This window comes from Corvus kubaryi, unplaced genomic scaffold (genome assembly GCF_017639235.1).
Source record: "Corvus kubaryi isolate FWS band 111438036 unplaced genomic scaffold, C.kubaryi_AGA036_p1.0 74, whole genome shotgun sequence".
Taxonomy (NCBI): domain Eukaryota; kingdom Metazoa; phylum Chordata; class Aves; order Passeriformes; family Corvidae; genus Corvus; species Corvus kubaryi.
The window spans coordinates 12,395,975-12,409,312 of NW_024582061.1; the positions used below are offsets into that span (position 1 = coordinate 12,395,975).

Here is a 13,338-nt window from a genome sequence, read left to right on the forward strand (position 1 = left end):
ATTGAAAGATTGGAAGATTTACTTTGTTGCATTAGTTAGCATAATAACTGTACAAGAATAATTCATATAATGTAAACAAGTTATGCTACATTACATATAAAATTTTTATATAGTGTAATCCAACCAGACTTGGATAGTCAAATTTCCATTTTCTAAGCTAATAGTTGCCTCCTCTAATTCTTCCAAAGTGTGATTAAATCTTTTAAGGAGATAGAGTTGAGAATTACATGCTAGTCTGTGAGCACCATAGCACCGGTAAGCAAAATTTATGTTTGATTCTTCCCTTATGAGAGTTCTGTAAAAACATGTCAGGACCAGACCAAAAAAAAAACCCCAAAAACCAAAACCAAAAGAGACTTGAGACAGCTCATGGAATGTAGTTTTGATTTCAGATTATCCATGAAAGAACATTCCATTCTGGCACCTCTATTTGCTAATCATATTAACTCACTGTCTTTGTGTCACTGAAAGAAAAAACAAAGAAAAGTGACAATTCAGATGGTTTCAAATTATCTTCTTTGTCATGCTGGGTCCTGAATACAATGAGTAAAATTCTGTATAAGCAAAACTTCTTTCTTTAGGAAGCCTAGAAAATCCTTACGCAGCTCGACACTGGAAAAAGGGAGAGCAAAGCCTCCTCCAACTTTTTGAATGTGTTTTTCATAGTCCAAGTGGAAGAGAAATAGGCTCTGCAGGTACACTGCCACATGCCAGCTTGTCAAAAACGGCAGAGAGCCAGGGATAAACTCTCTTGGCTCCATGTCTTGAGTCCCAGCCAGCACAGTGAAGAAGGTGACAGACATTTGCACTGGAATACAGGCTCAGCAGCTATTTGCTTTAAGATACAGATCTAGTTCAGGATGAACATTCAAATAAAGTATCCAGATTAATTTTGTTTTTCCAATATCTTAATGTATAGCTCTGCATGGTTAGAAACAACTTCTGAGGTTGTTTTTTAAAGAACTGACAAACTGACAGGGTTAAACTGTGTCTGGGACCAGTGTTTGTTAAGGCATAGTTCTTGTACTGGGTTTAGAGTAACAAAGGCAATATATGCAAGTCATTCCCATATAGATAGAACCTTCATATGGAAAGGCAAGTTTGTTATGTACATCTGCAATTTTAACATTCGGGTTAAGGTTACACTTACCCAAAGGATCAGCTTGTCCATTCTTGTCAGGCACAGTGAAGACGCCCACAACTTTATGTCCCTCTTTTCTCAGCTTGTTATAAACTTCTTGTCCAAAAATACTTTGACCTATAAGGGCTAGCTTTAGCTTCTGTTGATAAGCCTGGTAAAAAGAATTAAAACAAAGCATGTTCTAGGATGCAAAGAAAATATGTTGTTACTTACATTTCTCTCTTGCTCTTTCTTTATCAATGTTCAGTTTGATTTAAAATGGAATAGTCTTTTCTAACCTAATCACCTTTGAAAGAATTTTTTTTTAAATTAATGACAAGCAACATACAATTCAGAGAGACTATACTTCACACAAAAGTATCATCTGATACTGTGCTTTTTTATAATTTTCATTAGACAGACCCATTGCTTCTTATAAGAGGATCCATGGTCTGATCCATAGTCAGAAATGCAAATGCATTTTTCGAAACATACACAAACCACTTTTTCTAGGCATGGTTTATATGCCTGGAACATGCCCTCTAAATCCCTATAATTAAACAGTGGTATATTATTTGTGGTTAACATGTACAGACTAAAGAAGACAAACTTGCATTGTTCCTGCAAAGCTAAAGGTGATGATCATCCATTTGACCCTCCTACAAGCAAATAAAGGCACTAAAAGTGAGATTCCCTTGATGAACTTCCACTGCCTGCTGCATTTGTATCCCAGTACACTGGACATGCGATTTAAGCTTCTGAGCAGGTGCAAGTGACCACCTCCATTTTTTTTTTAATTTATGATAGTTAGAATCACAACACTATGATGATATTAGAATATCAGATACTGCTATGTTTTTCAAGTAATTGCATCCTGAGAAAATTACTTTTTCCCTCAGAGTCCTTTTAGATTTATGTGACAGCTGTGCTCCTCCCCTACCCTACCTCCAGTCCCTCACCTCTAATACCTCATTTTCCCAAAACTGGTACTCCTGTAGCTGCAAGAACTGGATTAGGGTACTGAAGCAAGCAGGCACTGACATGAAAGAATGTGGCTTATCCTTAACTGGATCTATTCACTGGTCTACTTTATAGAACTGCCATGAGTCTTAACATAGGTTCAGGAGGGAGCAGGAATGAGCATGGAAATATGGCAGAAGGGTGGAACTGTCTCTATATGCATTGTCTTTGCACTTTTAGTCAGCTTTTGGAAAATGAAAACTGGAAATTTTTGAAAAACAAATGGAGTATCAGACCTGGTTAAAAAGGAAAAGTCCTCACAGAATAAACAGAAAATTTATCCTCCTCAAAGCTGAATCTGGTACAAACTATTGCTAGACTCAAACCATATAGATCCCTCCTCTTAGGAGGCCTGAATGAAAGGTAGGAAATAAATCCATGTAGTCCTCACCTTTATTCTTAACTTCATTTCTCACAACTGGACTTTGACTTCCATTTTTTCCTTATGACCCATTGGAGGAATTAAAGCACTGTATGAATGTCTTCACCACTGACATTTGTTTTGCTTCTAAGTTGGCACTAGTATGTTTATCTCCTCCCTCCCCTTTCTTAGGGTGCTGGGACATGAGGATACTTTGACTGAGTGGGTTACTGATTGGATAACAAATGGTCTGCACTGCCCATCAGATCATAAGACAAAGAGAAATGTCCTGAAAAACAGGTTACTCAAAACCACAATCCACTGCAATTCATTTCACAGCTGACATATTATGGATGTATTTTACTGGTTTCAAATTACATTTTTGTTGTACAGCTGGCTTTAGAAAAGGGAGTGATGAATTGGTAGGTTCCATTACAGGAATATTGAAGCTTGCTTTTTATTTTTTATATGAAACAATAGAAAATAACTGTTTGTACCAGAGACAATATTTTCCCTCACAATGAAACTCCATAGTAAAACTGTCCTGTATTGCAGCATTACTCAGCGCTAGTGCCACTGCAGTAGAAACAAGCAGTAAGATACAAAAGTGGACATAACTCCTTGCAAAATCAGACTGTTATAATTGGCTGGTAAAAAGCGTCTGTGAGACTGATGATGATAACCAACAATGCACAGCTGGCAGCTATACCAAAATCAGTCCACTATTTTGATCTTAATAAACACAAGACCTCATTCTGAGTTACCATGAGCACAACTTATCCTTGCAAGCCTTATCCAGCAAGGCCAAACAGATGCAGATAGTGCTCATTAACAATGCTTTATGATGGATGTCTTTACCTTTACAGAAGAAACGTTTCTGCATTACAAAAAACAATTATTAGATTTTCCCAAGTATTTTAACTATAGCAGGCAAATTGGAGAAAGATTAACCTGCTGGATCACTGAAGATGTTTGGCATGGTATGAAATCCTCTGATTTCTGTACTATGCTAATTTACAGTGGTAGCCCAATTAGTATATTGAATGAACATTAGAAATAGTCCAGATGAGAATTACTTATTCTACTTCTGTCCTTCTGCTGACATCTCTCAGTAAGAACACAAGACTGGAAGGGATCTTCTTAGCTAATAAATCTTCTCCTCTGCTGTCACAAACAATCATGTCATATGATTGCTTTTATAAATCTACCTGACCTCCTTTTCAAAGTATTTTTAAAGTAACCACTGCTGTACTCTCCTGCTTCTCTGATACTTGGACAATGTTCTTGTAATTTTAAGTCCAAATGTATCACCACTTTAAGAGTTATTTTTTCACAAAGAGTTTATTCACAAAGTCTTAATAACATATGGATCCTCTATTCCTAAACTTTCAGTTCATGTTTCCCAGTGAATAAATCTGATTCTCATATCACATGGAATGGCACATCAGTTCCAGTTCCTAATCATGAATCGCTATAAATCAACATACTTTCAGTAAAGCTACACGTTTAATTTGTGCTAGTTGTGGAACTGAATCCACAAATGGTGACAAGCAAAGAGATCACAGTCCGCAAATGAACAACAGATAAAAAAACCCCACCAAACCCAAACCAAAACTGGCAAGACTGAGAAGATTGCAGAGTGGGTAAGTCTGTAGTGCACAAAAACATCAGTCTGGCAGTAAATCAGCTCTGCTGTCTCACACTTACAGAAAGTAACTCAAATGGGGACTGGTTTCAATTGCAAGATGGATCTGGCAATGGTGCTGTGACCAGTGATTCTTGAGTATATCTTTCCAGTGAATGGTACATAAGTACTGCATGACATCTGGATTAGAGTGGTCATGCATTACCATACACTACCATCAGTAGAAAGCAGGAGACAAACCCACAAGTCAGCCATGCACAGGATTTCTACTGAGTAAAAAAAGAAGAAAGAAATCTGTGTGGAAAGGCTTGCATGATCAGACCATAAGCTCAGTCCTTCATTTTTTGTTTTATTTGAAAAATTACAGTTGAAGAACTGCATGAGATCTTATAGCCATTCATATAGTCTTTTGAAAAATCTCCTTACACATTTTTATCTAAGGTGAGTTAAACCTGTGGAAGTGGGAAATTCCCGTAGAAGAATTTAATGTGGACATAACACCCAATTAAAATGGAAAGTTCTATAAGATGACACAGAAAAGAAAAACAGTTTGGTGTTTTCTGTCTTACAGAAATGGCACATTTTGGACAGTGTGCCATCACTAGCATTCATCACAAAACTTTAGAAAGGAATTCTGTTAAAGAACACCAAAACAATCTTGGTTTTGAATAATGTGCTAAATGGATACTCCATCATTATCACTAACATACACAGAGATTAAACTTTATTGCTTCTGACAGTGATGTTAAGAGAGTATATTAGATTTCTTTTGCAGTTGTCTGGCTGACTATGAACGCGTAGCATGCATGAGCATCGCATGTGAAGGTTAATGGTCATGTAGCATCAGAGTGGATCTTTGGCTGCACTTTGGTAAGATTACCCAATTCCTAGTTATAGTAAACAATGCAGTTCAGGTGGTTTAGGGAGATCTGGCCTTTCTTTTATGGTTAATCATAGAATAACATAGGTATTATGACATTGCCACCAAAATACAAGACTTTAGAAAGTTAGTTTTCACTCTGCTGTAACTCTGTTGTTTTCACTGTCTGAACTTTTAATTTCTTCTTTAACCTTCTATTTTGTTTATAACAGAATACAGATAACAGTGATTATGTTTTCTTGACTCAAGTACTCATGATTTGAATGAAGAAAATAAGATAAAGGTAGAAGCATAAAATCCGAGGAGTGTTTGTACAAGCAGCCTTATCTTGAATGCTCAAAGCATCTGAAAGTTCACATGTGTTTCACCACCTCAATACAAAAGGACAGATTTAATTTTAACTTCTATATTTAATATTCTGTCCATACAATCTGTTGATACCGTATTGGAATTTATTTTACAATGGTTCATTAAAAGTTATGCAGTATTTTAATGTTTGATTCCATTCTAATTCTTTCTTTCCTCCAAAGCACTTAACCAAAAATAAAACTAATAAGTAGAATTAGACGCTGAATATATAGCAGCCTGGAAAATGCTGGTAACTGTCTTGTCAGGTTCTAGTTCCTAGAAATGGCAGATAAGTCCAACACCTACATTTTCTTCCCTAAGAAGAGCCTAAAGTGACATAATCTCTCCACAGGAGAATATTTATTTCTTGGGTAAAAATAATTTTCTGTTACTGCCTCTTTTGTATGTGCATCTAACCTTCAATTGGTTATAAGTTTCTACTTAAAATTCCTAAAAATCAAGATTTAGTAACTGCTACTTGGCTTACAAAGGTTATATCAAAAATATTACAATATTTTACTTAGTTTGCATAAGAATTTAGTGAAGCTAAAAATACTTGAATGTTACATCTCTTTTAAATTATCATAGAAAGATGCCTCTTTTGAAAAGCAGTACTGCAACTTTATTTCTGTTGAGATCCCCCTACATGTGCTAAATTCCAGTGCCTGCAAATAGAAACCTATAGTAGAGCCCCGCCCCCATCTACATACACACCCAGGGCAATGTGTTCCCACCGTTCATTCACTCGCATTTTTTTTTGGCACTGCTGGTTGCATTTCCGAAAAGCTTCTGTTAAAGCTCCTTATTCTAACGCCTTCCATGCAGATACCCTCGGAGGATTGCTGTCCTCACACGAAACTAAGTAGCCAAACATGAACCAATGAACAATCCCTAGGAAAGAAAAAAACCCCCCAGCCTCATTCAGCTTGCCAAACCAACACATCTGGTCAGTTTGGACTGGACAAGGCTTTCAGGGAGCGGTTACTTGAAGGAGTTCTGCAGTCTATATATGTAACAAGACATAAAGAAAATGGCTTGAAACAAATGCGCAGAGCTGTAAAACACTAAACCACGGGGTGCAAAGGAATTTAGGCCATCAACTTCAACCCTGAGCAGCCCACCATCCCAGAGCTATGAACCAGCGATAAGAAGGTCACAAACGAAACAGGCCGGAGCGGGGGGATTCTCTCTGGCACTGGAAACGAACATGGTCCCTTCTAACTGAGAAGACAGCCTTCAGCTTCTCGCAGGGCAAATCCAGCATGACGGAGGCAGCGAAGGGCTGCATCACATTGTTCTTGACACACGATTACGGGGCACTATCACAGCAACGCTGATGCCTGTTCCCTGCAGTTTCCAGGCACATCCCTGCAAGATGCAGCGCCAAGATGATGGCTGCGATCCCGCTTGCCGAACAGCCGGGCAAGATGCAGCCTCTGCACCCACACCGAGCCCTTTCCCGACCCTCCCGTGCCTGTACGCTCTTGACAATATCCTCGGCAGAGACAATACTCATCACATCCTGGAAAATACCCGCTCCCGCCATCCCCCTCCTCGCTCGGCCCCTGGTCGCCCCCCGACCGGTTCGCTCCCGGGCTCGGCACGGCACAGCACGGGGGGACCCGGGTCCGCGGCCGCCGGCCCCGCGCTACTCACCGCGGCCGTGGTGCAGATGGTCCGCAGCAGCCGGGGGGCTGTCCGCAGCATCTTGCGGCCGCCCGGCCAACACCGAGCCGGTTCCGCGGCCGCGGCGGAGCACGCCTCGTCTGATGCAACCCGCGCCGACGCCGCTGGCACCGGACCAGCGCCTGCATCCGCGGCGGCGCAACCCCGCCCGGGCCCGCGGCCACCGGGGGGAGCGGGGCGGCCCCGCACCTGCCGCGCCCGCCGCCCCCTTGGCGCCGGGGAATGGCGGGGGTCGCGGGGCCGAGCGGGCTCGGAGGGAGGCGAGGGAAGGGAAGGGGCGGGGAGCCAAGCGAGCGCCGCTGCCCCCCGCTCCCTGCCGTGGTGGCTGAGCCCTCCCGCTGCTGCCGCGGGGCCCGAGGGCAGGGACGAAAGAGTGGCGTGACGGGCTCCCGGTCCGCGAGCACGGGAGTCACAGAATCACCGAATTGTTAGGTTTAGAAGGGTCCTCTGGAGATCATCCAATCCAGCCCCCCTGCCAGTGCAGGGTCACCCAGAGCAGATCACACAAGAATGCGTCTAGGTGAATTTTGAATGTCTCCACAGAGAGAGACTCCCTGGGCAGCCTGTTCCACTGCTTTGCCACCCTCAATGTACAGAAGTTCTTCCTCATGTTGAGGTGAAACTTCTTGTGTTTTAGTTTCTGGCCATTGCTCCTCGTTGCTGGGCACAACTGAAAAGAGGCCAGCACCACCCTCTAGGCACCCGTTTTTGAGATATTTGTATGCATTAATTAGTTCCCCTCTCAGCCTTCTTTAGACTAAACAGTTCTTGTAAGAGAAATGCTCCAGACCCCTCATCATCCTCGTCTTTCATGTAGTCACGGCCACCCAGGTGGCACTTTGCGGTCTGAGATGTGTGCAGTGTCCCCAGCAGCGCCCTGGCCATTTACAGCTTGAGGGGACAGAGCCTCTCACCTTCACCTTTGCCCTCTTCACTGAGGTTGTTGGCAAGACGTTCCCTTGAATCTGTTGTGGCAGTCAAAGATCACGTAGATTATCAGCATTAATTTTAGTTTATTTCATGGCAGCAATGCAGTTAAAGAACATTAATGACTTTCTGGAAATCCGTATCACCACCACATTGCCAAGTATTTTTAAAGCAGCTCAATCTATGTAATGATTTTTTTAAAAATCTACCTCTTGAGTTCTATTCATAAAAATGCTTCAACTTCAATATTATTCAGAAGCTACAACAAAATCTTCATATTAGAGGTATGGAGAAGATCCTGGAAATACAAAATCAAGGTGCTAAAAAGACCAGAAAGCAAGTGAAAATGACCCCAAAAGGGACAGGAATAGCAAAAGCAAGAATAGACAGCATGGCAGTAATATAAGCATCATTGCAAATTAAGTCAGGTTTAAGCCCCAGCAACACTTAAAGAACGTGGGGTGGGTAATAAACTGAAATACATGATGTTCCTGTCAAGAAAACAAAGACAAAAACGGAAAAATTTTTCTTATAGATAAGTTGTGAACTATGTCAGAGAGGTCAGAGGCAATGCTTAAGCCAAAATGATGACCTGCAGTCACCTTGCTACAGTTGAAAATAGAGTAGACAAAATCTTACCTAAGACATGCAAACATCCATATCTCAGTGAGACTTTTTTATGCTTTCCTGCAAAAGAACTGCAATAGTAGTCACCAGGGTTTGAAGTCCCAGGCCCCCACCCTCTTCCTCAGGGTATTTCAAATGCTGAGAAGTACCTTAAGGACAAGGACTGCTGCAGTACTGCTGTTCTCTCCCTGTCCAGGGGGCACAGGAAGGAGAGGTGCTGCAAGAGGTGAATTGTGCCAGTCCCAAAGAAAGTCAGGTTGGCACAACACAGTCCCCCCACAGAGTAAAGTTACAGAAGGGCTTGCATGATGACTCTCATACCATTAATCATTCCCTGATTCAGTTCTGCGTAGCAAAACTATATCCTGCCCTTTATTCAAGGCTCTTGGCGGTCCCATAAGTGTAGGTGGCACTTATGAGTGGAAACAACAGAAATCATATCAAAAACTTTGTCATTAAAATAAACCACTGCACTTCAGTTTTGCAAAGAAAATTCAACGAAGAAAAATCATTAGTCAGTTCCTATACTTTCTTCTCTATGGGGTGAAAAAGCTGCAGGGGTAGTTGGCCACTTCAGTGAAAATTCTTCTCCTGATGGTGTCATGTGAAGTGTGTGGTGATTTATTAGATTATGGAATAATCGGCCAAGGGAGTTAGTGACTTTCTTTGCTCTGAGGTATTAAAACCTAAACAAGTAAAATTCATCAAAAAATTCTATTAACAAAGTGGGATAATATGTTTATACAAGTAGTACCTTCTCTAGTATCTGTGGTACTGTGGGCTTAAAAAGAATGGTGTACAGTAATTCCAGACTTTCATTAAGAATGTTAAAAGATTCTGCTTTGTGGCTTATTCTTAAAATGGTACATGCTGTATTGTTATTGGCTACTTCCATGGTTATGCAGCCTCATATCTTCCCATTATCTCACAAAAAATCTACCACATTTCATTGCTAAAACTGTTTCTTTAAAATACTCCCTTTTTAAATTGTACAATAAAACCATTAAAACTCATAGTTTTGTTGGGCTAAAATGCATCACTTAACTCCTACAGGAGCTGTTGTTCTGAAATACCTGTTGTTAGTATCTTGTTTTCCTTTTTGAATTGGCAGTTTCCTTCAGCAAGATTAACTGCATGGTTTGACAGGTCATGTAGTAGCAATACAAGGATTATACAGGCTCATGCATGGCTCAGTTTGCAGCTGAGCAAACCCACAATCTGCTCAAATAAGAAGTACTGACTGTCCTTACTAAAAGAATAATAGCACTACCTCTGACATTAGGAGGAATGAATGTGTGTGTCGTATCCCATGACTTGATGGAAGTTGCACAAATTCCATACAATAGAGTGCAACCAACTTCTATTACAACAGCTGGCATCAAAATGGTCCTATAATGCAAGGTTTGGAACTGGATTAAAGCATTGCTGAAGTTCACAGAACCTCAAATCTTGGTTCATGATCCAAAATCCTCTCCAACCAGAACACTACACACTTGGCATTTAACCACTGACATATAAGCTTACGGCAATATACCTTGTTTTCCTGGAAAAGCAATTTGTAATGACTTGTGGCTCTATTCCCTATACACACACAACATAGACAGTACAACAATGCAAGCGTAAAGCACCAAGGTCTAATTAGTTGGCACACCTTCATCTCCAAACATAATTCCTAACCTAGTGAGACAATAATAGACCTTCATTTACTTTACAGACTACTAAAATGTTAGGTGACAAAAGGGAAAATCACAAGAGAAGATGTGTGTTGTCATCAGAGTTATGCTATAAAGAAGAGCTGGGAAGGAAGACATGGGCTTTACTTTAGATTTCACAGCAATAAGGGAGGCAGAGACATGAACGGGAATAAAGGTGTGCTAAAACAGACAAGGATGGTGTCTACATATCATCAGCTTCACACTTATCATCAGAGTGATGAATTCATACAAATGGGTTTTAACAACCACTTAACAAATTGTCTATTTAGAATTTCAAGTGCAAATAGTTACAATTAGTATTTTTGGTAAAAAATGACCTTTTTGAGACAGGTCTTGTATGACATAGTAAACTCCAACATCAGTGTTAAACATTGCAACAGTTACAGTGCATTCCTCTGGGCTTTATGTTGTTGGAAAAAATGACACAAAGTACTACCCATTAATTTTTGTACCCCAGTCAGAGAAGTACCTTGCAAATTATCAATTTTTGTTCATCTGGGAAAAAAATCCTAGCACCAGTGGCTACTTTTTTTGGAGCACATTTTATACATTAAGCTTTCTTTTTTGATTTTTTTCCTTCCAGTTCTGATCCTTTTTCCTAATGCCAAATTTTAGCTTTGGGAAAAAAACTGCAGCTACCCATAGAAAGCTTTTCAGCTTGGGCATTTTCCTTTGTGTTACCAAATTTTCAAGAGATGTTTGTCAGTAAATGGCAAAAACTGATAGGGGGATATGTTTACAAAAACTCTTCAGGAGTTAAATGTGCTTGTTCAATACCAAATGTGGGCAGAACGTGTTTGTATGTGCAGAAATGTACAGAACAAATGTAAGACCTAATGCAGCTGAATATTTTTAATCCCTGTTGATTTCTGTGAAGCAGAAGCTACTCAGTGTCTTTGAAGACCTCATCAAGACTTGGCAAGATCATTAGGAAAGACTGTATTCCACACAGAGTCCACATACTGAAGTGCTTGGAAACTTCTTGGAATCTTCCAGGATTTGCTTTCTTTTGAGAATCATGCCCTGGGACTCAGTAAACTAAATTAGCTCTGCATAGGCTTTTTGTTGTTGGAAATCAGCCTTGATGGGGCTTTTCACGATGATTAAAGATTTGGTCATAGTTCAGACTCAAATTCCTCAGGAGTACTTTAGAGTTCACCCAGTTTTAAAGACAGAGTAATTAAAAAAATAAAGTAAGGCTTTGTATGGTTGTTCACTAAGTATGTTAATTGCATGACAAGTTTCAACTAAAATTTTATACAATAAAAACTTTTCCCATTTTTCCACTTGCTGAAGCAAGATTTTACGGGAAAGTTACTTTGTGTGTTATCTCTGCAACATTTATATGTAAAATTTGTATTATTTTAAATCTTTTTTTCCCAGAGGGTCTTAACTAGACTTTAACCATTTAAAACCTAACACGTGACATTTTATTTTTCCTGATTAATCAAAAGGAGGTATACATATTTGATGAGGAAAGGAGATTATTTCACCAATTTAACAAGTGGCAAGAACTATCATGTACAGATGCCTTACTCACATGGATAAATGGAAGTCTCTCAGATTCCATAGGATAGAGTAGAAACTACATCTGTAAAAGTTATTGCTGTCTTTGTGGAGTAGAGCTGCAAAGAGCAGATCAAAGGTAAAACCTTTCTGGGAATTCTGCCACAAAAACTTTGAGCAAGATCTTTATTTTATTTAAAAATTTCAGTGCTCAGCATCAAACATTCCACAGACAAGAACATATAGAATAGTTGGGTTTCTGCACATACAGCAAGTCAAATTCTTTCTCCTGTAAGTAATTACAATTCTAGTAATTACTCACTCTGTTAATCTTGGTGGAGCTTTGCTTGTGTACACGAGAAGCAATTTCTGCTCTGGGTGCTTTTCACCCTTTTTTTAAAAAATAAAATGGCTTTTGTTTGGATTGTTAAAGTTACCAATATGCTTTCAGCTATCAGAAAAATACTGTTCAAATACCAGGCAACTGTATTGTCCATTGTAAAATGACATTTCCAACTGGGATTATTTCAAAGGAAAAAGGATTTTTAGTATCTCATGCAATAAAGCCCCCATTGATTTATGAATTCACAGATACCTAACCACTTCATAAACAAAACAGTCATAGTACCATATTAATTCTGCTATATTTTGGACTTCATTCTCTCACCTACCCTTTCTAGTACTCAAGTGCAACAAGTAATTTCAGCTGGAACATATCTGTATTCACATTTCACTCATTTCCTGTGAAAGTCCACCAGGAAATTTCATTTCATGGTCATTTTGGCCTGACCAAAAGAAATGATTGTTTTATCAGCTATGTCTGTGTTCAGTAATGGTCAGGTTAGAAATCACCGTCTATTAAACAAAGTCTAAAGACTTTTCTTACTACTCTATTGCCTGAAGATTCTAACAGATGTTTGAGCAATCTTAGCAATTCCTATGAGTTTGTACCACATAAAAGGTACAAATGGCAGCTGTGTCACCCAGCTTACAGAAATTGTTTGTAAAATGTCAGTAAATTCACATGAGCAAACAGCATAAAGCCATTCAACGATAAGACAGCCCAGCAAACTTATCAATCAAATCCAAGCCAGTCTTGCTGCCAGTGAGCTTCAAGATAAAGTCTAAATCAGATTTTCAAAGAAAACAGAAATTCTAGCAGAATCTACAAATGACCTAAATAATTCCAGTGTGAGCAACAAAACACTGCCACCTAGGGAGCCAAAGGAAAAGCCAATCATCAGTCATTTAAATAAGTGGACCATGAATGGCAGCATAAATTTAGCTGGTATACTTACTTGAGTATGATTGTGATTTTCTTTTCAGTTATGGAGCCTCCTGCTCCATTTTAGAAAAATGTAATATTTCAATACATTTTCTTTTAAAATAATTTTCTTTTTCCATGTTTAAAATAAGGGCTACACCACTTATGCTGTGGGGATCACAGTGTGCCCTTTGGTGCAGCCATTGCACAGACCACCCAGTTGGATTACCTTGCATCCA

General features: G+C 39.7%; 1 protein-coding gene across 1 annotated transcript in view; it reads right to left on the reverse strand.

The window, feature by feature from the left end:
* The window catches only part of ALDH1L2 (aldehyde dehydrogenase 1 family member L2), a 29,483-nt gene extending 22,280 nt beyond the window's left edge, over positions 1-7,203 (reverse strand). Inside the window, 3 exon segments of the mRNA XM_042050928.1 lie at positions 1,151-1,292; positions 7,031-7,108; positions 7,111-7,203. Of these exon segments, the coding sequence (XP_041906862.1) occupies positions 1,151-1,292; positions 7,031-7,108; positions 7,111-7,188 (298 nt within the window). The 5' untranslated portion in view covers positions 7,189-7,203.
* Between the last annotated feature and the right edge of the window lie 6,135 nt (positions 7,204-13,338).